The sequence below is a fragment of the Trichoplax adhaerens genome, genomic scaffold (assembly GCF_000150275.1).
Source record: "Trichoplax adhaerens TRIADscaffold_8 genomic scaffold, whole genome shotgun sequence".
NCBI classification, from domain to species: domain Eukaryota; kingdom Metazoa; phylum Placozoa; class Uniplacotomia; order Trichoplacea; family Trichoplacidae; genus Trichoplax; species Trichoplax adhaerens.
The window spans coordinates 2,142,380-2,169,646 of record NW_002060950.1 but is presented as its reverse complement, the minus strand read 5'-3'; the positions used below and the strand labels follow the sequence as shown (position 1 = coordinate 2,169,646).

At 32.6% G+C, this 27,267-nt stretch overlaps 4 protein-coding genes across 4 annotated transcripts; 1 reads left to right on the top strand and 3 right to left on the bottom strand.

Annotated features, from left to right (window-relative positions):
* Nucleotides 1–1,920: 1,920 nt before the first annotated feature.
* On the bottom strand, nt 1,921–3,001 carry TRIADDRAFT_58671 (uncharacterized protein; the record flags this gene model as incomplete). Its single annotated transcript, XM_002114599.1, has 2 exons — nt 1,921–2,708; nt 2,833–3,001. 2 exons carry the CDS (start codon nt 2,999–3,001, stop codon nt 1,921–1,923), a joined length of 957 nt encoding a protein of 318 aa, XP_002114635.1.
* A 2,786-nt stretch (nt 3,002–5,787) lies between these two features.
* On the top strand, nt 5,788–7,214 carry TRIADDRAFT_50612 (uncharacterized protein; the record flags this gene model as incomplete). The annotated part of the gene is made up of 7 exons (XM_002114774.1): nt 5,788–5,937; nt 6,096–6,170; nt 6,460–6,548; nt 6,653–6,686; nt 6,782–6,832; nt 6,943–7,024; nt 7,111–7,214. 7 exons carry the CDS (start codon nt 5,788–5,790, stop codon nt 7,212–7,214), a joined length of 585 nt encoding a protein of 194 aa, XP_002114810.1.
* A 1,150-nt stretch (nt 7,215–8,364) lies between these two features.
* Nucleotides 8,365–18,014, bottom strand: TRIADDRAFT_28362 (uncharacterized protein; the record flags this gene model as incomplete). Its single annotated transcript, XM_002114598.1, has 20 exons — nt 8,365–8,466; nt 8,595–8,669; nt 8,836–8,899; nt 9,070–9,147; nt 9,320–9,420; nt 9,625–9,712; nt 9,959–10,068; nt 10,272–10,379; nt 10,494–10,640; nt 11,025–11,075; nt 11,353–11,513; nt 11,751–11,826; nt 12,074–12,121; nt 12,336–12,473; nt 12,595–12,744; nt 13,074–13,163; nt 13,299–13,302; nt 13,335–13,453; nt 15,832–15,921; nt 17,490–18,014. 20 exons carry the CDS (start codon nt 18,012–18,014, stop codon nt 8,365–8,367), a joined length of 2,325 nt encoding a protein of 774 aa, XP_002114634.1.
* A 2,126-nt stretch (nt 18,015–20,140) lies between these two features.
* On the bottom strand, nt 20,141–20,569 carry TRIADDRAFT_58668 (uncharacterized protein; the record flags this gene model as incomplete). Its single annotated transcript, XM_002114597.1, has 1 exon — nt 20,141–20,569. One exon carries the CDS (start codon nt 20,567–20,569, stop codon nt 20,141–20,143), a length of 429 nt encoding a protein of 142 aa, XP_002114633.1.
* Nucleotides 20,570–27,267: the final 6,698 nt, after the last annotated feature.

Below are 27,267 nucleotides of genomic sequence, written 5' to 3'. Positions count from 1 at the left end.
TTGCATGGTTCTCCAATCAGCAGTCAGTGCACATTTTTACTGTTCGTACCTGTCTAGACAAGTTAGACCCACTGCATGGAAGTAGATTGTATAATACTTTACTAGCCATGTTCCACCGCGAAAAGCTGTACCAATATAGCCATTTACTGTTAATTTATTATTACTATCACTATTGCTTGATTTCCATTTCTAGTTAAAGTTCAATCCGGTGTTGCATGCAACAAATGCAACACTGGATCATTCACATTTTTACAATGATAGTAATTCATGTACTTGAAAGCTGATATACTGTTTGCATCAGTCACGGTTTATCAAGCTTGTGAAATTGCAAATTTTTCCTGCTATCAGGGTTAGTATTAAGAATATTTAAAAATGGCTAATGATAAAGAAAATCTCGATACTATGCAATATCGTAAACGGGTCTTCTGTTAAGAAATGGATGAATAACCTTCATTTTCACCGTAATCAATATAATAACAGTAGGACGACTTCGATCGAACATCCTGCACGTTTCTAATACGGCATTATACAGTACCTACCAAATCTGCAAACTAGCTGATGGGAAGGCAATTATTTTCTCTTTAGTAGGCCCTATAACTAGCTTAGTGTACGCTGGACTTTTAAACGGCTATAACTGTACTGCAGTAGTTTATTCATTGTTGCCTTGGACAGACTTTCAACATAATAATTTCATGGCTTCATTATGCAGTCCTACGCGTTTACACTGTATAGATACAATCTACAAGGTAAACATGAGTAAAAGGTATAGGTTACGCACTAATTCACCTGTGTTTAAGTCATGTTGGCAGATAAAAAAGGGAAATTTCAAGCTACTATGATGAGAACTATCAGACATAAGATTCTCAACAGTGAAGCATTCCAAATTTAAAAAGAAAAAATTCATTTTCAAGTCTAGTAACTCATATACACTGAGAATATTGTTTTATTGAATATCCATAAGCAGTGAGACTTGAGTCAATGACAGAAATATATACTACAAGATACAAAGATAGAAGGTTCATTGGCTACATTGTGGTCTATTCCAAAGCCAGAGGTATACGATATACAGTATATTCTGGTCTTTTCAATAAGCGGTTACAAAAATAAGTACGATTTCGTAATTTCTATTTCATTCAAGTTATGGATAAATGATCACAGTATTTATCAACTATGCATTGTACCGCAAGGTCCATTTCGAATCTTATACTCATATGAAATAAGTAAATATTTGTTCCAAACATGTCTGAATTTTTCGAGGTCACATTTCACAATCTTGCAATTTAATATTAGGGGTGACCATTTTAATTAGTGATCGATTCATATTAAAAGATCATACAATGCAATATGGCATATACAAATATAACCTCAAATTATAATTGCCCGTAAACAGTTTTTAATAATTTGACCTTTGTAAAATGTTTAAGGGTTATTCCTGGTTTGTAAACCTATTTACAGTCTAACGCATTGGTGATATAACTAACCAGTAGCGGCATTTTTGAATTAGTTATTATTAAAATTATATTTGCATCCATCCCTAAACTATTACCAAATTTCCTTTTACCTAACTCTACGTTATCTGTGTTCATAAACCAATTCTTAGATAATTCAAATTAAAATAAAGCTAACATTTTTCTCTCTGTTAAGGGTCCTAACTGTAAACTCATCTATTCATATAGCTGTATATGACATTGAAAGCAAGCAGTTAATAGAGAATCAATGCCCTTGCAGACCTTCAGTCAAAATTTGAATAGAGACTGTTAGGTTGTAATAATAGTGATTAAAAAGTAATATAATAAATATGTCGTATTCCTGCATATAGAGTAAGTTAAAATATAATACCTTGGATTATTGTAATTATTATTTATCACAAAATTTCCATATTATGGCTTATCACATTGTTATAAACAAAATAATTATAATTTATAAAATTTTAATCAAGTATTCAGCTTGTCCTTTCTGAAATGTCGGTTGCATTTCTATAAACTGTTGAAATTCTTTGATAACATCTTCTAGCTTTTTATCACTCAATATTTTTAATGTATAATGATGGCGTAATTGTTGCCTTAACTCTGAACACCTGCTTTTATAAGCATCGATAACCCTTTCAAGTTTACCTATTTCCTCTTGGTGTTCCTTATTAACTGTGCTAATCTTGTCTTCAATTTCAACAATGAAACCTTGTCTGAGTTTAACCAAAGCTTCTTCTTTTTCTTTATTCATTTTTGTGGCTAAATTTTGCATAGCTTCAAATTTAGCTTTTGTATACTTTCTGACATCAGCCTGTCTCCTTTGTTCATATTGTCGAGAAGTTTCTCGAGCTTCTTTCTCAGCTAATGCTCTTTCAAAAATTCTACCTTCATTAAAAGCTTGCTTTCTAAGTTGTTCTTCGTTCTTTAATGTTGACATAATCTCCATTTTTAACCTAGCTTCTGCCTGTATTCTTTGCTGTTCCAATCGATTATACATTGATTCTTGCATTTCATCCTTGATTTTTTGCGTTTCACGCGCTAACGCTCTCTTTTCAGACTCTTTTGCTGTAGCGAGAGCACGCTCTTTTTCTAAAGCCGCGGCTTCCAACACCTCCTGTAATTCTTGTCGTTTTATTTCGTTTGCTTTTTTCCATACTTTCTGCTCGGTACTATCAACTGTCTCTTTAACTAAGCGATGATTTTTTTCTTTTGTATGTTCTTCTATGCTTTTGCCTATATCTAATTAATTGATGAAAAGTGTTGATATATATTTCAATTAACTATATAAATAGGATAATATTCATTGCCAACACTGTATCATTGGGTGACTATGAGGATGATACTAGAGGACTCTAATTTTTACCTAATATAGATTTATGCGACAAGGCTTGAATATTGACGGTCTTTGTTTCTTCATATCTTCGGGGTAATAATTTACCGAGATCTTTTAGTGACGGTCCGAGTGGTTTAGGGGGTGAATATTTTTTTCTGGGTGATATTAATCGATTCGTACGTTGACTAGATGTTGCCATCGAGATTGATCAATAGACGCTAGTGATAATGAATAAGTTGATAAAATAAGTAAGTTGTGATTGATATCGCCCTAAGTAATTGTTCAACATTAGCACGCGTACTAATTTACTAGATTGTGTACATGAATTGTAGTAACGTAAGCTGTTCACTTTGAACGTGGGGCAATCAAAACAGAAAAAGATGTGGTTATTAAAGGCGATATCTAATTTAACGTATTTATAAAACAATAAGAAATCAATTGAATTTATTGTAGCATAATGTTGTATGTTTCGAAACTTATTCATGACTGAAGTTCCATGCTAGTAAAGCTAGCAGAGCCATTCTGGAGTGCACTTACTATTTATTTTGCAGCATATTTTTCAAACATAGTACCAAATAAGTGTACGTGATGATATTTTATTATTCCTTGCGATTAACTGATCTTGAAGTGGTGAACTTGAATTACCAGTTTGCTCTATCTGTAGAATGAGTGACGGGAATACTGAAAGTACAGTATGCATTAAGCCTAGTGCCAACAAAATATTTATAGAACAGTTTGTGCTCGTATCACAATACTACGCATATATAGGACACTACTGTACTGTATGGATTTCAATCTTAGCTTAGATAGCCTAAGTGTAGGGCTTGATTACTTGGGGTGTTCGCTCAAAGTAATGTCCAGGAATCTAACTTTGGTATAATTATTGGCAGACTTTAAAATATTGTATGAACTTGATCAGCTTTGTCGATATCAAACATTTCAGCGCTGCTATGGTTACCGTTGAGAATGTCGAAGCGTCGAAGTTTCAATGACTGCGCAGTCGCACAATTATCGAGTACCTGGAGTCACAAGCTGTGACATCTTCTTCCAGCTAATTCTACTTGCTATTTTCTACGGCTAAACTAGCAGCTAAAGCGCTACAATATTGGCATCGAGGTTCAAGCATTTCCTTTTACCATGAAATGTCACTGTGTAGAGTACTACAGCACAGTGACTTGCATCAATCTCGATAAGAAATGCAGTACGCCAGAAATTATTTGATTTATGGTCAAGTATGTCAACAGTCCTTTGAACAACTGCATGGAATTCAACATGATGTAGTTACATTGGATACCTACATCTTATCGAGATTTGTGCAACACTGCTGTAGCACAAATCTCGATAAGAAAGTGGTACACCAGGTAATATTTGATTTATGATCAATCACACTGCATCGAGTTGAGCATATCTGTTGCGAGCAATGTACTCTTATTACTGTACTGTATGTTTTATACAGTACAATGCTGTAGCCTAAATCTAGACAAGAAATATATGCCAGATAATATTGCATTTATGGTCAAGCATACTATCTTTTTAAGACTGCATCGAGTTCAACATGCCGTAGCACCAATCTCGATCAAAAATACAGTACACTAGATAATACTTGATTTATGATCAAGCATGAAGTGGGCATACAATGCAACTACACCAGTGCACTGCTGTAGCACAAATCTCGATAGGAAATAATACCGTACGCTAGATAACAGTTGATTGATGGTCAAGCATGCAGACCTTTAACACTGAATAAAGTGGGTATCCAATGCAACTACACCAGTACACTGCTGTAGCACAAATCTCTGGATATGACACTGCATCAAGTTCAACATGATGTGGGCATCCAATGCAACTACATCACGACTCTGCTGGAGCACAAATTTCGATGAGAAATAATACAGTACGCCAGATAATAGTTGATTGATTGATGGTCAAGTATGCTGTCCTTTAACGCTGCATCGAGTTCAACATGAAAAGGGTATCTAAATACAGCTACACCAGTACACTGCCGTAGCACAAATCTCTCGATATGACACTGCATCGAGTTCAACATGGAGTGGGCATCCAATGCAACTACATCACGACTCTGCTGGAGCACAAATTTCGTTGAGAAATAATACAGTACGCCAGATAATAGCTGATTGATGGTCAAGCATGCTGTCGTTTAACGCTGCGTCGAATTCAACATGAAAAGGGTATCTAAATGCAGCTACACCAGTACACTACTGTAGCACAAATCTCTCGATATGATACTGCATCGAGTTCAACGTGGAGTGGGCATCCAATGCAACTACATCATGGCTCTGCTGGAAGGCAAATTTCGATGAGAAATAATACAGTACACCAGATAATAGTTGATTGATGGTCAAGCATGCCGTCCTTTAACGCTGCATCGAGTTCAACATGAAAAGGGTATCTAAATGCAGCTACACCAGCACACTACAGTACTGTAGCATAAATCTCTCAATATGACACTGCATCGAGTTCAACATGAAGTGAGCATCCAATGCAACTACATCATGACTGCTGGAAGGCAAATTTCGATGAGAAATAATACAGTACACCAGATAATAGTTGATTGATGGTCAAGTATGCTATCCTTCAACACTGCATCGAGTTCGCATATCCAATGCAACCATTGGATCATCAGTCTCTGTCTGTCCGAGACGTCTACTGTATTGTACGATAGAACATTTTGTGGGGCCATAGAATGCCATACTGTATTGGTGGTGTGCGTGATATCCAAGTCAAGTGAATATACTTTACTATGATCGGGATGGGGCAAATGGGAATGATGCTGAGTGGACAGGCATTGCACTTTCTTCGGGCATTTCTTAACAAGCTTCTGAAACTGGGCAAGATTGCAGCAAAAAAGTTGTGTCTTATCCGATATAGCCAGAGACTAGAACATTCATCCATTGGCATTGTATTGAGGTAATCCTACGATAGACGTATCGTAGGATTGATTTAAATCGCCAGTATCGAGTAGCAATGGCTGCTGAAGTAGGTAACCCTGTTATACCTGGACAACGCCTTGGCAGTATTGATCAATTCTCAGCTGGACTTGGAACCTATGTTAGGCAAAGGCATATCTATGCAAGCTTAGTAGGTTACAAAGATATTATTAGCCAAGCTGGGCAGGTAAGTCTTGCAGTAAATAGAGCTTGATTTGCTTCATCAATCACTGGTGTAGGATCTAATCCAAATTTTATACCATGATTGATCTTGACTAACGTTGGATTAGAATTAGAAAGCATCGTTTCAAGCATGCAACTTGAACATCATTTTTGTTGTTTCAGCTACCCAAGATTCAGATCAAGACCGGCAATGTCTCCTGTAATTTACCCACGATTGGAAAAGTTGTTACAGCTAAGGTGATTGTACTCTTTTAACATATTTTTCCTATCATTCGTAATGGAAAATAATATTGTTACCCGGTCTATTCAACGAGCATGTTACTTCGTTCATACATCGAAAAATTCACAGGGAAGATGGAACACTGCTATACTGCATGATACTACTATTACGCGTATTTCGCTAAACGATTAAATTGCTATGCACGTAGTCTACTACTATACATACAGTGTAATGCATAATAATAATGAACTCGCTGTGATAAATGCTCATATTAAAAGAGGATCAAACATACTGAATGCAATTTAGGTATTAAACGTCAATCCAAGATTTTGTAGAGTGCTCATTATCTGCATTGGAACGACGCCATTAAAGGAACCCTTCAAAGGCACGATAAGGTAGCAAAGATGGCTGTCATGATACCTTTTGTACTAGATGCTAAGGCGATGATCGTCTTTACTGTCATCAACGTTAAGACGATGTTTTATTGTGTGTCTTTCAGGAAAGAAGATATTAGAGCCACTGAGAAAGATAAAGTTTGTGGATATTCTTCTTACCATCGTTTACTCTTCACCACAAGTAATGTTGCTTTCGCTAGTATCAACAACTGCTTTGTATATTTACTATTTAGGTTGATATGTACAATTGCTTTAAACCTGGAGACGCAGTCTTAGCTGAAGTCGTATCCACACTATAAATCTACTACAGACTCCTTCCTACGCAAATATTGTCATTTCACGTTTTACATGATTGAAATTTGTTTCTCTTGACATACTCATCCTGTACACATAGATATCACTAGGTGATCCAAGATCTTATTACTTATCGACAGCAAAAAATGAGTTAGGAGTCATTTTCGCTAAGAGTACAGCCGGTATGATCCATATCGCAAAAATTCTAATAGTATAGAAATGATAAAGTAATTCTTATGAATAACCGTGTTTAACTGTCTATCTAAAGGTCACCCGATGGTTCCAATCAGTTGGACGGAGATGCAATGTCCTCATACGGAAAAAATAGAATTACGAAAAGTTGCTGGGATAAAATATTGGACTGATAGCTGATGCACATTTTGTCATCTATTATCTCGTCACTCATCGATAAATGCCACACTTTTACTAGTCGCTAATGTATGGATGTTAGGCAGCAATTTGTCGTTATTAAAATTGGATAATGATAAGATATGTATTATCAAAGTGCATATATATATGTGTATAACACTTTATATACAGTACTACTTTACTTTAACGTCACCATGCTACATACTTGAAATTGCATGATTTATATGTATATATTTACATTCATCAATGATTCAAATAAATGAGGCGTAGTGTTGGCCTTATCATATTGAATGATCGATTTTATATGTTATTTTTTTCCTTCATTCCGTGTTAGAGTATTGTACTCAATTTTATAGTGAACTCTCTCTTTGATAGTTAATATAATCATATTGCATAAATGCGAATAACAGTCACTCCGTTTGTCATTGCGTATGCACATATTGATTTATTTATCATTCATTGCAATATACTACTGCATTATACTAAGGTAGATATTGATATTACGTATTCATCATAAATTATAATTCAGTCATTTCTTAATACGCAAAGTAGATGTAGCAATAGGCATATAAGAGCAAGTACTACCTAATTTGACACCAGCATTATCTGCATTAGTAATAATCGATTATTTATAGTCTCTTGTGCAAGAGCGAGAAATTTATTTATAATAACGTATGACTATTTAATGGTCTAAGACTATCACAGATCTTAACATTAATTGAAATTGAACGTATATTGCATCTATGCTATGTAGTAGCTGTAGAGTAATTGCTGGAGCCACTTCACAGATTAGATTGGGAAGAAATTTTATTCTTAGCAATATTTTCCCTAGTCTAAATAAGATAATAACTACGGTTACAGTAGTTGTTTAAGTTATTTTTATTGACATCGTATTCTACTATCCAGATCTAGAGTTTGCATGAAGGATTTCATTGCTCATTTCATGGTCATGCTGGCGTGCAAGCATTTCCCACTCTCTACAATTATCTTTTGTACGTTTATATAGCTGGTGTAATTCAGGAAAGTAATCAGTAATGGCCTACGCATTATGTAACAATAGAGAAAAGTTAATTGTAATTCATAAGTAAATTTGCCTAGCCGAAGCAATATCAATGCTATTAATAAAAAGCCTAAATAAAAAAACTAAGCGCAATCACTCCACTCTTTTTACCTCATAAATTGGTATGCAAACATTATCAATAAATTTAATTTGCATCTTCGGTAGTAATTCTCTCTTATTTCTATCCAGCATCGCCTAAAAATCATAGTACAAACAATTGCATTCATGTAATGTGAGAAATATATTTATCTCCACGATATCATACTATGCTACCGTATAAGATACGGTCAATTTTAAAGCCAGAAATTAATAATTAGCCATACAGTGGGTTGCTTATTCAACTTATGCCTCGCCATGTCTCCTAAGGTAAAAAATTCTTCCGCAACTAATTGAGCGACCTGCAGTTATTTAGAAAATATAAATTTAACTTGTATCTTTATTGCATGTTAATTCCATCTGACATATGCCTTACATTTGCTTCTGGATTATCTATATTATTATCACATAAAATAGGATATCTAATTTGTTGTACTGATGATTGAAACATTTCAGAAATAATCATACTCTATATTGAATATGCCAAGGTTTTGTTATAGCTCCCAAATCGCAAACAGTCATCAACATAGCCCTTATAAATACCCAATTGAAAACAGGTATTATGGTTATTGATGAATAGAATTATATCAGCCAAGAAAAATAATTATTACCAGTACTTTGGACATACGTGATAACATATTGTACATAAAGCATACATGATTAGTGTACAGTACAGTAACATAATATCAAATATATTCGTACCTTAATAACTTCCTGTGTTCATATTGAGTAAGGTCTAAAGTCCTTGATCGTAATAATTGCAAAAACTGATCACGTTCTCTATTATATGATATTAAATGTAGAATATAATTCTTAAATTAATCTCACCTCATTTTAAAATAAATGAACAATCATGCCTTAAATAATTTTAGTTACAATATAAATAAAGATAATGATGACTTCAGTACAATTTAACAAAATATTTATTAATTATCATTGAAATATTTCATACTTTAAGTGAAGAGCTAAATCTGTTGATACCACAGCGTGCTCCATTATATTAAGAATTTCTCGCCTTTCACTGTCGTTAGCAGCAGCTAAGATATTGTTGTTCTAACAGGAAAAAGCAACAAGAAATAAAAGTTTAATAAGGAAATTATAACGGGTAGGGATAATCGATACTTTCGAGGCATGGTCTCGAAATGATAAGTAGTAAATGATCATTTTTCACTAGCTGTATAGCTAACCACTATATAATATCAATGATTAATTGATAAAATGTAAACAATCTAATACATACAAATTAATTCTATTTACCTCGCTATTTAAAATCATGAGACTGTAATCAAAATGATGATGCTCCATCGTTGATGTGCCATATATTTTAGCCAATGGTGAATTACATCTAGTATTTCAATATGTCAAAATATTATAATTATTGACTTATTTAAGCATTTTTATCATATGCATTATTAATTTATCTTGTACTGGAAAATTAAGAGCGTCAAAGGCTATCTTTTTTTAAAATGATTACAAGTAATCGTACTATATAAATTATTCAGACGTTTCAAATACCATCTTGAAAGATCTGTAAACGATCTAAAATCTTTTAAACTTAAATTATACAGCTAGTTACAGTAAATGATCTTACTCTAACTCAAAACTGTTACTAGTCCCTCGATGATCCAAATCGTGACAAAAACAGGCAATTAATAAGGCAAACGCCTCTACTTTGGAGACATGCTGGAGGATTGTAGTACTCTAAGAATCCATAAATCAAATGATACAAATAATTCTTAAAATATCGTATACATTTGAATCAAGATTGCGCGAATGATAATTTCATTAGTTAGATTTAATATTGCATTAATTTTCATTCACAGCCATATTTCTGTTAAAAGCTAGACATAATAGATAATAGAAAATATAGCTTTCTGTATGGTCTCTTATTATTGCTATTTTACCTGCATAATTGTAAACATCATTTGAGCAACATTAAATGCATGCCGCCAATTATGGTAACAGACGCTTCGATAGTTCTTTTTGACACTTAAAATCCATCGGCACAAGGTCTAAATAATCAGTAGCCTCTTTATTCTAAATCTATGGCTATGATTTAGCAACTATCCAATACTGCAGTTTCTACAAAATCTAATTTTATTGATTAGGTTAGCGTAAGAACTGACCTCTTTAGGAATTTTAAATCGTTTTGCAAATCCGCAGTCTAAAAACATTCGTAAGGAAGACAACAAGGACTGGTGATCATCCAGTAAGGCATCATCGAAGCCAAAGTCAGTAAGATTTAATTCCATTGCTGGAGGAATTTCTACTATCTAGTGACATTAATTCAAGAAGACTTGAGTATTCCAAATAAATTGAATGTTCGATTTAGCGCTTTTCATACATTTATACTATCTTCTAAGTTATCTAAAGATTTTAATATCAAAATGTACTACTATACTAAATTCGATATTTAAAGGATAATAGCAAAAAAAATGTTTTGTTCTGGCATAGTTAGCGTGTTAAACCTAGCATTAATGTATCGACGATCTACTATTTCGTTCATTGTACAGTTACGAAATTTAAAACTTTGTTCAAATGTCCTATACTAATATTATCAAATGATGCTGATCTAAATTCAGTTCATAGACGTTACGTAATTAAATCTAGAGTAAATTTTCCATTAAATGTAACATGATTTATAAATACATTGATACCGCTAAAGCTTTGGCTTTAGTTGGCGAAGCGGAGGCATGATATGATAACACCTGCAGAATTAGTTAAAAAGATACGTATTTACAGCTATTGACACAATTCGAAACCGATAATTATACAGGCTTAAATTAAGACGTCTACTATACATAAATACATGCACACTCTGAGATTACGATAATGGCCCGAATAAGATTTAACTCTGCTAAAATGCATATTAAAAACTATTAAAATGGATATTACAGGAATCGGTATTATAATTGTAATTCTTGTGTGCTGGTTGTATACAACTATATGTACTTCAAATCGAGATTTGTATTCACTGCTACTAACCTCTAAAGCAACATTTTGCTTGGCCAGCAGTTGAGTAACATGAGTAAACATTAAGCAATTATAAATTCCTAAACCACAAAATATGGCAAAAGCTTCAAATAGATTTTCATCATTGCTGTCGAATGGCATTCCATCCAATTTGTTGACCAACTGAGCGATACCTATAAGATGAAATTATCGTAGTTAAGCTTCTTAGTGTTATCTGATCCTTTACTGATGTTAGAGGTCATTAATGGAATTAAAACATTTCAGGTTAGAATCACATAAACATCTATTAGATATAACGAAACCTTGCGTATCAGCTGTGAAGATTTATTACTGTCTAGTTTATAAGTCAAAAATTGATATACCAATTATTTTTTGATCATAGTTAATAGATCCAAAATCTAAAGAGGAACTTGTCGACTTTTGGGTTGGAATTTTACCAAAAATGGGCATGCAAAGAACGTTTTCATTGAATTCTTTATCGAATTTCTTAAGTAATTGAAAATTATCCATTATTAATACAGCACATCGTACTCAGATAATATTGATATGATTTAACAACTATAATTATTGTTCTGATTTTAATTGATCAGTAAACAATCTTTTTCCGTATTAAGATTTAATTATAGAGTGGTCACCTTGAGACTACATACAATTTTAGCCGGTAATATAATTAAATTAATAATACAATCATTTCGTTGTCCATATATCAATTTTATATACTAAATTTTCATACCTCAGTGTCCTTATTTTCATCGTTGTGTAATAAAGCAATGTTGATTGTCTAAAACATTATACGAATTCGTTTTAACAACGTGATCGACTTTACTGTACTCTGGACAGTATTATCTTATCGTTGGCCAAATATTATTATACTCTAGAACTATTATTTTTCCTTAGTACAGCACAAAGTAGGTAATTTCATTCACTTAAATTGAGCAAACTAAAGGCAGTAATCAAACAGAATGTGCTTAATAGATAATTCGTTTATACTATACCTTTCCCGTCCTTGCCACTTGTTTTACTAATCCAATATACAGCCCGCGAGTTCCTGGAATGCACCTTACTTTTTTAATCTTTTCCTTCGTCTCACCATCTCGAATATCCAGATCATAAACTTTACCCAGGGATATATCCTATGTATAAATAAGGTTAATTGCACAATCCAAGTTTAATCTTTAGCCAATACTGACATTTATTGGCAAAGCTAGATGTTTATTGATGAAAGTGTAATCCATTTAGTAGTACAGTATTTACGTTGCTTGAGGTATGGATATCGTTGTCGACTAGGAATATTGTACATCTTCTACAATTCAACAGCTGTCTAGCTTCAACAGTAATCGTGTGGATAATTCGGTCCATGTCATGTTGTTCTTCAAAAATTCCGTGTGCAAGTTCTAGCAATGCCTAGTAATACCATAATGGAGTCAATGTCATTATATTGCTATCTACAGTAAGTGAGTAACAACGTTCACTAATAACATAATAATGGGTTTCTACAATTATGTCATCAATGGATAAATAAAAAATAATATAGCAGAACTTTTACAAGTGTTAGCGTGAAATAAACTGAATAGCAGCCTGAAATGAATGCTTATTTACTGTACTGTACGTCTATAGTTTGTTCTATTCACTGGATAGGAGAGTCTAATTAATTATACGTAGACTCTCTCAACACAGTAGAATCGAGTCGGAATCAGATCCCAGAATCGTATTTGGAGAGTAGGTATGCTTACGCGATTTCTTTGCGATTCTACTAATGAAGTTTCATATATATCCGCATTGGCAATTCCAATTGCGCAAAATACCAAATATTTCTGAAAAACCTGGAGATCAAATGATGAAATGAAATTTTTTTTGAGTTGATGTTGTTATGAAAGCAACTGGTTCTAGGCTTATTTTTTAAGCTGTGACATTAGTATGTCATATTTCACAATTATAATTGCAAATTAGTCAATAACTAGTCTGAATTAAAAATTTTCATAGTCAGTTATCACCTTTCTGATCTTAAATTGTAATCTGCTTTTAATGAAAATTTTAGTTGTACCTTTTCATCTTTCGCCGTAAATTTCTCTTCGCCATTTTTCTTATTGATAACTTGAGCAACACCAATAACCTTACCGAGGATTAAAATTAAAGTCATTGTAAGTTTAAAACCGATTTGAAATGCTTTCGATGAGAAGAAGTTTGATTTACTACATCATTTATGTTCATCAACTATAACAGTATTATAACACACAATTGTTACGTAGTAGCTTTGGCCATGAAAATAGAATACACGTATATAGATTTGCCAGTGTTACTAGATATATTTTTACAGTAGAAGTCTTGATATCTGTTGTATAGAGTTCTACATCTCTAAAGCAAATCCAATAAACTGATGAAACGGAGATCGAAACAGTAGTTATGATGGCGTTAACTGATTAGGGTATCCCACGGATCAAGTAGGAAGAAGTTGATCCTATCCCACTGCTAAAGAGGGTAGAGTCGAAGAGGTATTCAAATTTGAGTCAATACACTCAGATCTTGGGTATCGATAAGCGTTTCGCAAAATTTCTAATACAACTCGTCATCTAAAGATGGTAAGAACGCCTATGATCGATCTGTTTCTTTCAATTAGAATAAAAAATGGTTGGTAATTCAGACATGTGCGATAAAATTGCCGAGGGCAATACAGTGTATTTACAGTAGTAAGGCTTGTTTGAAGGGAAATTTAGCAATAAAATGAAGCAGTCACGAGACGATAACTAAAATGTTCGAACAAAGTGTGAAATAATTTGGATTATTTGCATTCTAACGTGATAATTTAGCAGCTCTCGAAGTTAAGGGGTACAGTACTTGATTAAAGTGGAGAAATTTTGTTGAGAAGGTCCAGTATACGAGTAATGCGAGTAGAACTGCATACCGAGAAATTAGAGTCCAATATAGTGTGACAATATTCTGAATCGTTTGCATTTTAGATTTCACCAGCTTACTGACTTTTTCAATTTGTAAATTACCAGAAGAAAAGCATATTTTAGTGCCAACCAAAAGTCCTTTAATTAATATCTTTCTCAAAAGGAACTGTAGACAAACTCGAGACACGGTCATCATTGTTGTTTCGATAGATCAATTAATCTGACATAGCACGGTTACTAATCCGGAAGATCAATGCCGGCAATATCGTATTGTACGGCTGTAGATGTATTGTCCCTCAGCAATTACTAAACTAAATAGCGACTAAATTTTAATCAGTTTTGAAGTACAAATTGCGCCATTTCTACTTGCTTAATGAACTCAATCAGGTACGGCACCCTGGCTGGATAAGCAAAAAGATTAGGTTAGCAATTGACTGTATAATTTGCTTTTAATCAGCCTTTGCAAATTGCAATGGCACAAATTTCATCCTACAGTTGTAATTTCTAATGACAATTTGTCCTTCAGAATTATTTACACGGGCTGATCACAAATATGAATGGCAGTGAGAGTATTCGTCATATGCGAATTATGATGTAATCCATAACCATCGATACTGGCCTTAGAAGTACCTAATTACTAATACGGCCTAATTATGGAAGTATTTTCTTGATTTTCAGTCTTTTTCTAGTTCGCTTCTTGCGTCCAAAATAGGTATAGTATAATGCTTAGGAGGATATACTAACTTAACTTGCTATATTCGCAATTCGGCCTTACATTACATGACACAAGGTATAGCCTGAGCTCAAATATTAAAACGGATCAATTGAAGTACTCTTACGTTGCAAGGAAGTTTACGACAGATGTTTTATAATTTTATTTTTTGTCTAATTCTCCTATACAGAATTCATCAATAAATTACGGGAAACTCAATTATCAACTGTTATCACTGAATCTCTGCCATTTTTTTTTTTGGTGTAGTATATATCTATATTCTAGCCCTCGGGGCATATTTTTAACTTGCAATGATTTCGAATTTCTTTCAGCTCTAGCTGTATCTTCAATTTGTAGTCATTTCAAATTGTAATCCCTAAATCCCTACCAATCTGTATGATGCGGCATGGGCTTTCTAGGTCACTATGATGCAGTACACGTGCTCTAGCTTTAGCCGCATATTTAATTTGCAATCGTTTCTTGACGATAAGAAAATTGTGCAATATATTACTGTAATCAGCAGTGATAAGATAATAATCAAAATAGGATAAAACAGATAATAGTGGCCATGCCTTCAAAAAATTTTCAATTTCTAGCCTCATGTCTGCGATTATGTTATTAAATCTATTATTAATTGGTGCTGTAATTCTGGATTATTGGCTGAAGAAGGAATATAAATAAGAAAATTCTACTTTATTTTCATATAAAGTATTATTCTATTGCATACAAAAAAGAATGTTGTAGTAGCATATATAGGCGTATATGCTAATATTTTACATTAACTTATTAGGAATGAAAAGTTAACAAATCGAAATGAAACGACGGCCTATTTTTGTTTTTATAAAATTTTTCTAATCTACACAATTCATTAAAAAGTGGACTTACTTCACCTGACTTTTTCTTAATGGGCATACATAAGATACTTTTGGTACGATAGCCAGTATTTTTATCAATTTCTGAATAAAATCTGCAATCCTAAAACGTTAAAAGCCATGCAAGGTATTAGTAATTGTAAAGCAAATACGTCACCTGAGTATCTTATACTAAAATATCGAACATTCTGGGCGTAAATTAAAGTAATATATGGCCAATGTTGTCCTAAGTCTCATCATTTCTCATACGTAATATGTTCATATTTTAACTTTTGAGATGAAAAAGTCTTCTAACCAGACCAAATATATCTATTTACTCTACATTGATACAACAATTTACGAGTCCATGGTAGAAATCGGAAACAAGTTAGCAAATAAATGATTAATGCTAACAATCTTCAATGAGGGGTAGAATGGTTAAGATTGAACAATTAGAAATATTCTTGGATGAGTATTCAAATTTTCTATCTGTAGCTTGTGATATCTTGACAAATTAGGAGATTCAATGTAATGAGGTTACCATAATCAGTTTTTTTTAAATTTCGAGCGTGCACAATGAAGTAAGCTCCGTAAGAGTTAGCATTGGTCAATCTTATGGTAGGCAATGGTACACCAGAGACAGGAGAAATATCGTTAATCAAACTACAAAATTGAACCTTAAATTCATGCAAGCTGCTTTACTACATCCAATGTACCCATGTTAAAAGGTTTCGATGCTGTAATTTTGATCTTCATGACGGATAAAAAAAAGATCGTTACCTAGCCATAGATAAGATGATTTCTTCTTATAAAATCTTTCTTGATTACTTTGACAAATCGTTGATTGGGCCATGCAAAAAATAAATCTAAACTATCAATTGGTTTATAGTATCTGATCTTAAAATGCGGCCATCAGATTATTTTAAAGATCAGACTATTATTAGAGCAAGCTGACTCGTAGATTGATGGTAAATTGGATTAAATATTGATTGGGATTTGGTACCTCTATTTATGTGGGCTATAAATTTATAAATAAAGTACAGTACTGTACTGTACGTATTTACAGTATTTTGACTAATCAAAAGTAAGGAACTGTTTACGATTAAAATTCTTCCATCGACAAAACTAAAGCCAAAGCGACTATTGCCTCGACACGGACGAAAAACTTTTCAATTACGGTACTTTCCTTCTTCTGAATAACTTTTAAATGTATCGCCGATTACGCCCAGAAAAATTAGTTTTAAACTACGAATAGATTTATCGTATCCAACCCTAAAATTCAAAGCCATAATTTTTATTAATGTAGTCAAAAATATAGAAGTGGCGCCTTACTCTCAAAGCAAATTATGCCTTTCTTTTTCCACCTTCTGGTTACTTAAGTTAACGGATCAAACTAATATGGACAAAAAACTGATTTCTATATCAGTATTAAAATAGACACAATTAGTTATGATTGCGGTATTTACTACCATAACATTCGTTATAGACTTATTTGTGTCCTAAATTTTTAACAAAATCGAAATATTTCGATCAAAGAAGTTGAAAAAAATTTTGAAGACCTAAAATCCACATGATCGCTTCATATACAGAAAGCGAATACATTTTTAACAATCAAGTCATTTCATCATTACCTTGCAAGTCTATGAACACATTTTTATAATGGGAGTAATCGCCTGATGAAATTCTACTTACATTGTAGACATCAACGATATTAATAACTTCGCCAGTCGCTGCCGTAGTGCCAGCGATACCTTTACCAAAAGGAACTCGAATTTCTTTCCTGGATTGGGCTTTATCAAGGATTGAGTTAGAAGTAATATCAAATAATTTGGAAACCAACACCTTGCGATCATTACTCCCTCGCACAAGAAATAAGGAACAACGATCACTATTAGTTAAGATATTGACATTGACCAATATTTTATGGGTTAGCTTGATCATGTCTAATTCTTCAGAAATATCTTTAATCAACTCCATAAACATTTCATGCTCATCCAACTGTTTCAAGTATTGCTCTTTATAAGTGTTAGATTGCAATTCATCGGAATCCACATTGAGCGAATCAAATAATGAATTTGGAGCAGTATCGTATTTATTGGTATCATGATCATCATTGACACTTGCAAATGATTCTAGCGAATGAGCTGGAGAGAAAGCACTACCAGTAATGTAAGGTTTCAAAATTTGCTTGCCTGGACTGAAACGCTCATCAGACATACGATTAACTTCAATCTTACTGGATCCTTGATCATCTTCCAGCATCCACCAATTCAGATGGTTTGAACTAATTTTACGACAGAAATATTGCTTGGTAAATTCATCATGGCTATCTAAGTAGGCTTCTACAGTTGCTGCAGTTAATGCCATCGTATTCCATTCCTCTGAAGAGCAACCGTTGTCAATATCAATGTTAGATGAATTAGTATTGGAAAAAGCTTCGGTTTCGGCATTCATTTTAACAGCTGATATGGTATGGCATTACTAATCAGTAAGCATGATAATCTTACTCCTAAATTTAATGAAATTTTCGATTGATTGCATCAATTAATAAATACATTGATATCATTTATCCACTGTTGCCTTTAGCGTCTTGAAGACCATTCGTGATAAACTCTTTTATTCTATGATGGATGTCAATGTGATCTAGATAATGATAGTGCTTAAAAAAATCATTATTATTAGTGTTTCAGAACAAATCAAACTCGTTGGCATTCTTTACTAGTTCTCAACAACAAGGAGAATAACCTAGAGCTAATTACATTATTGTATCATGGCATTTACATTTTGATAATTTTGATTGGCTATTTGACGATCAGATATACGTGTAGTCATGATTGCAATCAACTAGTATGTATACTATAGATATCTGTTGGATTAAATTTCTGTATGGCTTTCGGTTATATAATCTGTCTGCTAGCAGGCATCGGAATGGTTGGTTAATTCTATGCTATGATCGCATTACAAGGCTACAACCCTGTAATTGGGCAAATTGTATAGACATATCGAAAATACAAAATGGCATTATTAGCAAATAGAAAAATATTGTTTTTCCTTAGGCTATTTATTAAATAGCAGGATTATCTATCCTGCTATAGTTGCTTTACGGAATCTGAAGCCTTTTACGGTAAAGTGCTACACGAGAGGAGAGTAGTTACGATTGTGTCTCTATTAAATAATTGATTAATTTAAGGTAGCCATAATGAATTTGCAAATGATTAGATTTAAACAATTACTTTATAAGCTGCTGCTCGGAATTGATTTAAGAAACAAAATTGGGAATTAGAATTGTCCAGCTTTTTCAATGAATGATACAAGACACCATTTAAAGGCTGCAAGTGGGTAAGATTAATCTATCGTCAATATTTTATTTTGTTGCTGTTCCATTACAGTATTATCGATATTTATCGCTGTATCATCGCAAAGAATGATAAAATTACTTCTATGTTGAACCACATTCCGATACTGCTCAGATACATCGTGATGTCTGCTACTACGATACTGTGACAAAAGATAGAATTCTTAATCTTACTTAATGCTTCAGCACTTTGTAATATGCTTTTACAACACTATTACATTTTCATCCACTTATTATTTACAATCTTTTCATGCAGTCGTTCCATTAAAGTTTTTATTAACGTCATTTTGAATTACAACATCTCTTATCCAGGCCAAAATTGATTGCCTTTCAATTGTTAAGAGAACGATATTTAAGTCTAATTCGTTTGTTAACCCTGCTATTGAATTAGGAGAATATTGATGTAGTGCGGCTACTTACATATTATTACGTGTCTTAAAGAGGTAAAAAAAACATGATTCATAAAAAAATCGCCGGCAATTTGTTAGGTCAATTATTCAATAATGGTATGACAGTCTTGTTAGCGCTCTATAAATGATTGCAGTTGTAATTTTACGCCAAATTTGTTCTGATTAATACGTGTCTAAATCAATTGCTGAATTCATTATATCTTTTTCTATTTGTTATGTCGAAATCGAGTTACCACGCTTTTGAAGTGTTGAAATAATTATTTTTTGCTCAACTTTTCTAAGTCTGTCTGTGGCCAAGGACTGTAGTTAGGCTGAGAAATTGTTGAACTTCGATCCAGTATTCATGTTGCAATTCAAAATTAATCTATTATTAGAATTCAGTAACAAAGCAACGATAATAATAATCAGTTAATGAATTCAACTAATGCCGCTAGGACATACACGCATATTTTACGATTGTGAGTCACGAATCTGTAGAGGAAGTTAATAAAACTTGCTTTTATATACTGTTTGGTAATTTTCCTTTTATTGTTGAATAAATATAATATCTCAATTACTTGAATAATACAATTTCTATTTTAATTCTTATCACCACTATTTTCTTGGTGTTTAGCATTAATTAAAATTGCATCCAAGATATCTTCATCTATAATGCTGGTTTGAGAAATATTTTGATAAATATGTTTGACCTTGGGAATGATTTTGCTAGGCTTACAATATCTGTAGTAAATACATTGCCTCCCAGTTTTTCTCCTAATGTAGCATCGATCTTGAAATTCACCTCGAGAGACGCCAATATCTCCTTCAAATGCCTTTTTACACAGATGGGTTAACTTTTCTGATAGATGTCGATTATAATAACCCTGATCGTGTTGGTAATACACATGGATAAAACTTTTGGCTGTTGTATCAGACCAAACTGCAACATAGCTACCAGGATAGCTGCAAATTTCTCGCAAGATGGAATAGCTGAAGGGATACATAGCACCATATAGCATTGGACCCATTGATGATGATCGGCTTTGGTCAATATATCTGGTCTGACTTTAAAGATGTCTTTCTAGCTTCCGTATTCACCAATAAAATAATGATAGAAGTAAGCAAATATACAAGCAGTGCTATTTATCGGTAAGCCAAACTTCTGATACTTAAAATTGAATATTGTGATACTGTTAAAGGTGGTAACTTCTTTACGTATTCATATTTGTATCTTTACTGAATATAGTCACTACTAATGTATGATATGCGAATACACTGTGTGCACTCTTCTAAAAGTTAACCCATACACCATAAAGGTGATAAATTTGAAAATTTTTCAAACAGTCGCTACATATATGTCGAGAGATTTCCAGTTTTCTACTATATATAAAACTTTTTCAAATTTCGTACTCTACATTGTTATTTATATTTTAGTAAACCTGTAAATAGTCAATATCTTTTGTATAAAAGTCATTGACTGTTACATTTAGTGTAACATTTTGGTACTTGTATTTGTGGCAACGATAAAAGATCATTTATATATAGTAAGTGATTACAGTACCAGTAGTTTGTAAATGCAAGTAAGGAAGAGCCAAAAGACAGATCGAAGTCCTGTAGTGCTCTAAAGAGTTGACAATGTCAACTCCTCTTTAAAAGTACTTCTAGTTCAGTTATTCCAGCTTAAATATTGCTCTCACAATACAGGACGTACCGACATACTATTTCGATTCTATGCAAGTAAACGTATGAGAATACGCTGAATGTTTGATCCTGTGAAGCTGTATTTTATCCATCGAAGGTGATATGAACTTGCTTCTGTCAATTACTATTTAATTAGTAAATTACTATCTGCAATAAAGATATAGTTTGACTTACATAAAGTATCATGGGCCACCCTCTAGTATTCCAAAAACAGATTGACTGTAATTACCTTTAAGATTTCGAACCGAATATATTCAATAAATTTAAAGTGCTATCAAGTCCGTTAGCCCTCCATATTTTAACCATAGTATCTTATTTCGGACATATTTTATTCTGTGATTATTTTTCGTAAATGGTTGGATAAGATTATGAAAGATCCAGTGAGTAAAAACAAGTATTACAGCAGCCATCCTATTTTCTAGTTATGATGATCTACCGTGAGATTATTTAGCAGGTTCAGAATTTTTTTAGTGAATAATGTTACACCTAAAAGTGCTAAATATCGATTTTAAGTAATCGAAGTATTGCGAGGCAGTAAGAAGCTGTGACTATATATGTCGATCAGTACCAAAAGTCCTTGAGTTAATTGACGCTCGAATTTTGAGATTCCATCTTAAGCCGAACAATCTAGTAAAAACTGTGCAAGAAGTATATACTGTAAATCTGTAACTAGGCTGTATTACATTTTATGACTAAATCTATAAGGTGGAGGCTTAAATTTGAGCCTGGAATTGCATATACGAATACTTGCATTGCAACTTCCGTTAAACCAAATCTCCTGTTCACTTTTAAAGGAGCTTTAAAAGGACAAATAAAAAGATCTTTCATAACGTACTCTGTCATACATTATCACTCTTTAGGTATAGTAGATCGTTCCTTAAATGGAAAAGATACATATCATTTTGTCGCTAATATTACGATTGAAAAGCAAAGTTCATATTTCTTGTACTGAACTAGAAATAGCAATAAAATTATACGAAAAACTGTCAATTTATTGGTGTGATAATGGAAGCCAATTTAAATGATGTCTTGCCTGGGAATCCTACCTATGAGAAACTAAGAAAGATCTGCTATTTTAGTAATTTCAATAGTTTCATCAGTGTTCATCATACCGCAAAATGGTGATTCATACTACTCGATGTAAAATTTAGAAGCAAAATAAGTATTAGTTAAGTTAATTAAAATATCCCTAAATTAGTATTTGGCTAATAAATGTGCTCTAGCTCTCGTTAAACTAATGAAAACGATTGACTTAGAATTTGCCTTCATGTTTTTTCTAAACGCATACGAACAGTAGTATAGCTTATGTTCTAATTTACTGTTATATACTGTACTTGCGATACATACTTTGATCATGACAATGCTAGTGGTAAAGTATGAGTTCTTAGGGTAGATAATATTTATTTACAAAGATTCACATTCGCAAAATTTAGTTAACGTTGGATTTATTGTCACCTTAACCTGTCAGAACAGGATACGTATCGATTCATTATGAATTTTTTTATTTTTTTTATTGCTCCCTGAACGGAGGAGTTACACATCGATATTGTAGTGATGCAATTCTACCAAAATTACTGAAATTGTGGTATTTGTATGTATGATCTGAATCAAACATATGGAAATCTTGTCACTAAACGTCTAATTATATATAAATATCTGTAAGCGTGTACAAAGTGGATGAATGAGACTTTTATTTGCTATAAATATTAATATCCGTTTCATGTCTGCCTTAATTTGTAAGATTGATGAATAGATCGTAACGTGATCGCCATTTTTACTACATAGAAATACGTATAACGATGACAAGTTGGAATGTTAGATAATGTCCTACATTAATGGTAGTAGTTCATGCTTTAGCAGCCCATAGGTAAGCGTATCATTCGTTTAATAAATTCTATACTACTTTATTAAAATATAAAACGAATTAAGTGAAGTTGATTGTTTGCGACATGCAGTAGATTAATTAATCTGTGAATATATCCAATTAGTTGGTACAGAATCTTTAGCATTTATTTTATGATAACTTTCATTTATTAGGGCGGTAACCAGAAGCGACATGATCCAGATTACATTACTATTGATGATACTATATTGGTATATTTCATCAGTCACTGTTTACTTTTACTACAATATTATAATTGAATAAGCTTTATTATTTAATTGTATTGCGTCTCTAATTTAATGTTAATAGCTATATTACATATCATTTTATTAATAGTTTATGCCTCATTTACATAATACAGTTAGATTGATCTACAGTACGGTACTTTGTCTGAACTGGAGAGGAATATTAAAAATCTATCGTAGCGAAAGTCTTGCACAAAATTGTCCAACATTACATCATGGTTGATGTCATAATGTATCTAATTTTCGTTTTAGGAACATTCTTGTAGATTGTCCTCCTTAACTTATAATAACCTTACATTCCTTTAAATCTAGTATATTATACGAAATTAGGGCCTCATTTACTGCCAGTGATAAAATTTATCACGCAAAATAAGAACCAAATTACGTAATTTGCCTCGATTGGCCCATGTACATTTATGAACGGAAGGAAGAGTACTGTAGGTAAAGCAAGTGTAATTTACATAAAATACAGACTTATTAGTCATTGTTCATATTGTGTTGATTTACTTTGTCGTAGGGCGTTAAAATTGTGCAGGCAGTCATTATCTATTTCAAATAATGTCTTGCGGATGAAGAAAGTAAAAATAAATTTTATTTGTGTTAATACTATTTGCAACTCCTAATGATGTTTCAGTGTTTAATAATTTATAAGTGCAGTCGGCAAAGTTGCACGATTCATTGATGACGCCTGCTATTATACTCCTGTCATAAATTTTTAAATTACTCAATGTACCTATATAGACACATATACACATACATTATTCATCATTTAACTGTCATGGCAGAAGGAAAGGTAGTCCTGTAACGATATGAATTAAAGTTTAATTATTAATGTATTTCTAATTCCTTATTAATATGCTATCATGAGACTTTGTCCGTTGATTTGTTTAACTATTATATTTATAGTACAATACTGTACGTGCGCACGATAATAAGATGTCACGTTGAAAGCTTAATAATGTCATGGATTATCGCCCATGATTGTGGCCAGATTCTATTATCATAATATGATATTTCAGTACGGCAATAACTTTTTTAGCCGATGGGATTAAAGTTAAATTCATTTACTGTTAACAAAGTCCAAATTTAAAATTAATACTACTGATATTTTATACAATGTAAAAGTTCTTAATTCACTTCAAAAATTTGTTTTAGAAAAGTTAAAATTTATTTTCCGTAGATGTTTTCTTGACTGGCACATCGTAAAATAATTAGATGTGAAAGTTAATTACTCGTTCTTTAGTAATGTTGTCTTATTGATGGTAAAAAAGCTTTTAAGTAGCAAATTGAGGCAGTTAACAAGCGTTCGTATCAGAAATTTTGTTGCATTTTGCTATTATTGGTGAGGTAATAGTGGGCTGATCGTAAAGATTAAATATTATTGAATACGAAAGAATAGATTATGTTTATGAGTGAAAAGCATGAAAAGTTCCTTCATAAACAATGCTGTCACTCTGTCTAAACTAATTTCCAATTTGATATTCCTTTTACCGATAAATCAATAAATTAATTAATTGCATTTATTATAATTATTAATAAAGGATAATATTACTTTGTTCTCCTGAAGTATCATTCTTATATACTGGCAATAAATTAAATCTTAGCTGCATTGATTAATTTTACTTTATTCAGGGTGATAGCACAACATCTCTATACGTTACTATGCAGTCAGACGGTTACTAAAAAAATAGATTGTGCTTATCACAAGTGCTGCAACAATTCCGTAGAAGTAAGGTCTACGTGACTTAAACCATATAGGCTATGCTTTAGCATAAATGTGAAATGATTGGTCAATGTCAAGATTAAATCAACGCCCATAACTTTATCATTTTAATTCATTGCGTTCCTAAAGGAAGGACCAAATTATGATATTTATCCTAGATATGTCTTGCATTATGTCAACAACAACAGATAAAACAATCGAAGACCTTAACTTATATTAGAATTGGGCATTATAATATATCACGGAGCAACAGGTCTGTCATTAAATTGTAATTATTGCAATTAATTAGTGATTGATTGCATTGTCTACTAGCAAGGAAAGTTATGCCTTTCGTCATTATATTTAATAGTTTACCCAGCAGTGTAAGTAGTACCGCATCAACTCGTGATTAATTGATACAAGCTATTCTTGATTTAGAATGAGTCAAACGTTACGGGCCCAGTAAAACAAAGTGAACTGTGTTTATTATAAATATTCATAATCATATTCGTTAGATTTGTAAGGTAGTCAAATTATAAACAACTGATTCATTTATCTTAATGCACTGAACATCGTTTGCAATAACTATTAAGTACATATATAATGTCGATAGAATATGCCAAATAAATGGGAGCTTTTTGATTCGGTGTTTAATTTTTGATCTGTTATTGGGCAGAGCAGCGAAAATAATGATCCCAAAGTTTTCGTAGCTAGTGGCTTGAAGTTATATTAATTGGATCGGACTTACGTGTATATCATGAATCACGATTACGTGCAGTATCGCATTCTAATGCTTCCATTCCAAGTGTATTGAATGGATGTAAAATGATAAGAATCTAAAGATCAATGCAGTACGGGAATATTTTCACTTGTACGAGGAATAAGCCATTTTAAAGTTTTATGAATTGAGTAAATATTCATAAAGAAAGGAAAAAGTTTGATACGACTTAATTGGTAATTAAAGCTGTTGATATATAGATAGCATAAGTGATTGATTAGGGGTGAATCATCAGTGCACTATACCTTTAGATGTAATCGACATTGTTCTATATGAACGAATTTTATCAGTGGATAGACCAATAAGACCTTTATTTATGGGCTTAATTTTCTTACAATCAGTTAGGTTCATAATGTATACTTATGGATAAATATCAAATTAATCATGGCTATAAACTGCACGCGTTAGCGAAAAATCAGGTTATCATTTCGTAGGATTGCTTTAAGCCTTACCAATAAGCAAGTATCTCGAGCGCCCACTTCATTTATCAAAAAAATCGTGTACTGGGTGCTTCGTTATTAGCTTAATACATGAAATTACCAGTGAAGAATATTTCAATAGTAAAAATTGTGAGAAAAGATTTCAAAGATTATTTTCTTTAGAGTATAATCGTTATGTTGTCATGTAGCATCGACGTAGATTATAGAAATTTAGCATATAGTAACATTGCAACTTCTTTTATTGAAATAGTGATTCTTTGATGATGTTCGCATTATTTTGAAAAAATCCGTGATTTTACAAAATGCTTATTAACATTAGAAGCGATATTGTAGATGTAACTCTCATTTGTTCATCAATCCTACCTCTCAAGCTGTACCAAGTCATATACTAGGAAAGAAATACCGTATTTGTTTAGTATTCCATAACCAAGTACGTATATATACATTATCATTGAATGCAACTAGTAGTATGCAAGTTGAGTTTAATAGAAGTGGGCCGAATTGGAATATAAGTATAACAACAAAAATCTCCTTTCTCCGTCATCTGCATACCAATCTACTATAGATTGGACAACTTCTATATACAGTATAATTATGGTCTATATTATAAGCCTATAATTAGTAAATTAATGAACGATGCCCATTGGGTAATGGAACGACCGGTTTTACAGAGGACAAACAACGATGTACTGTTGTTCTGTACCATACTCAACTAAAGAAATGTTCGCATATTAATTAATGGAAAGGGGGGGGATATAATTTTTTCTACCTGTCTGACTGGTTAATGGAAAAGTGCCACTCTCTCACGGTGGACTTCTTCCTACGCGTATGCGATCTATAAACTGTACTTGATTGCGAGAACGAACAATGGAGATTCTATGTCTTTCTGTCATATTGTATAAATAAATAAATAAATAAAGGCTGTCAATAGAATAAATAAATAAATAAATGCTACTATTGCTATAACCGTATAATATC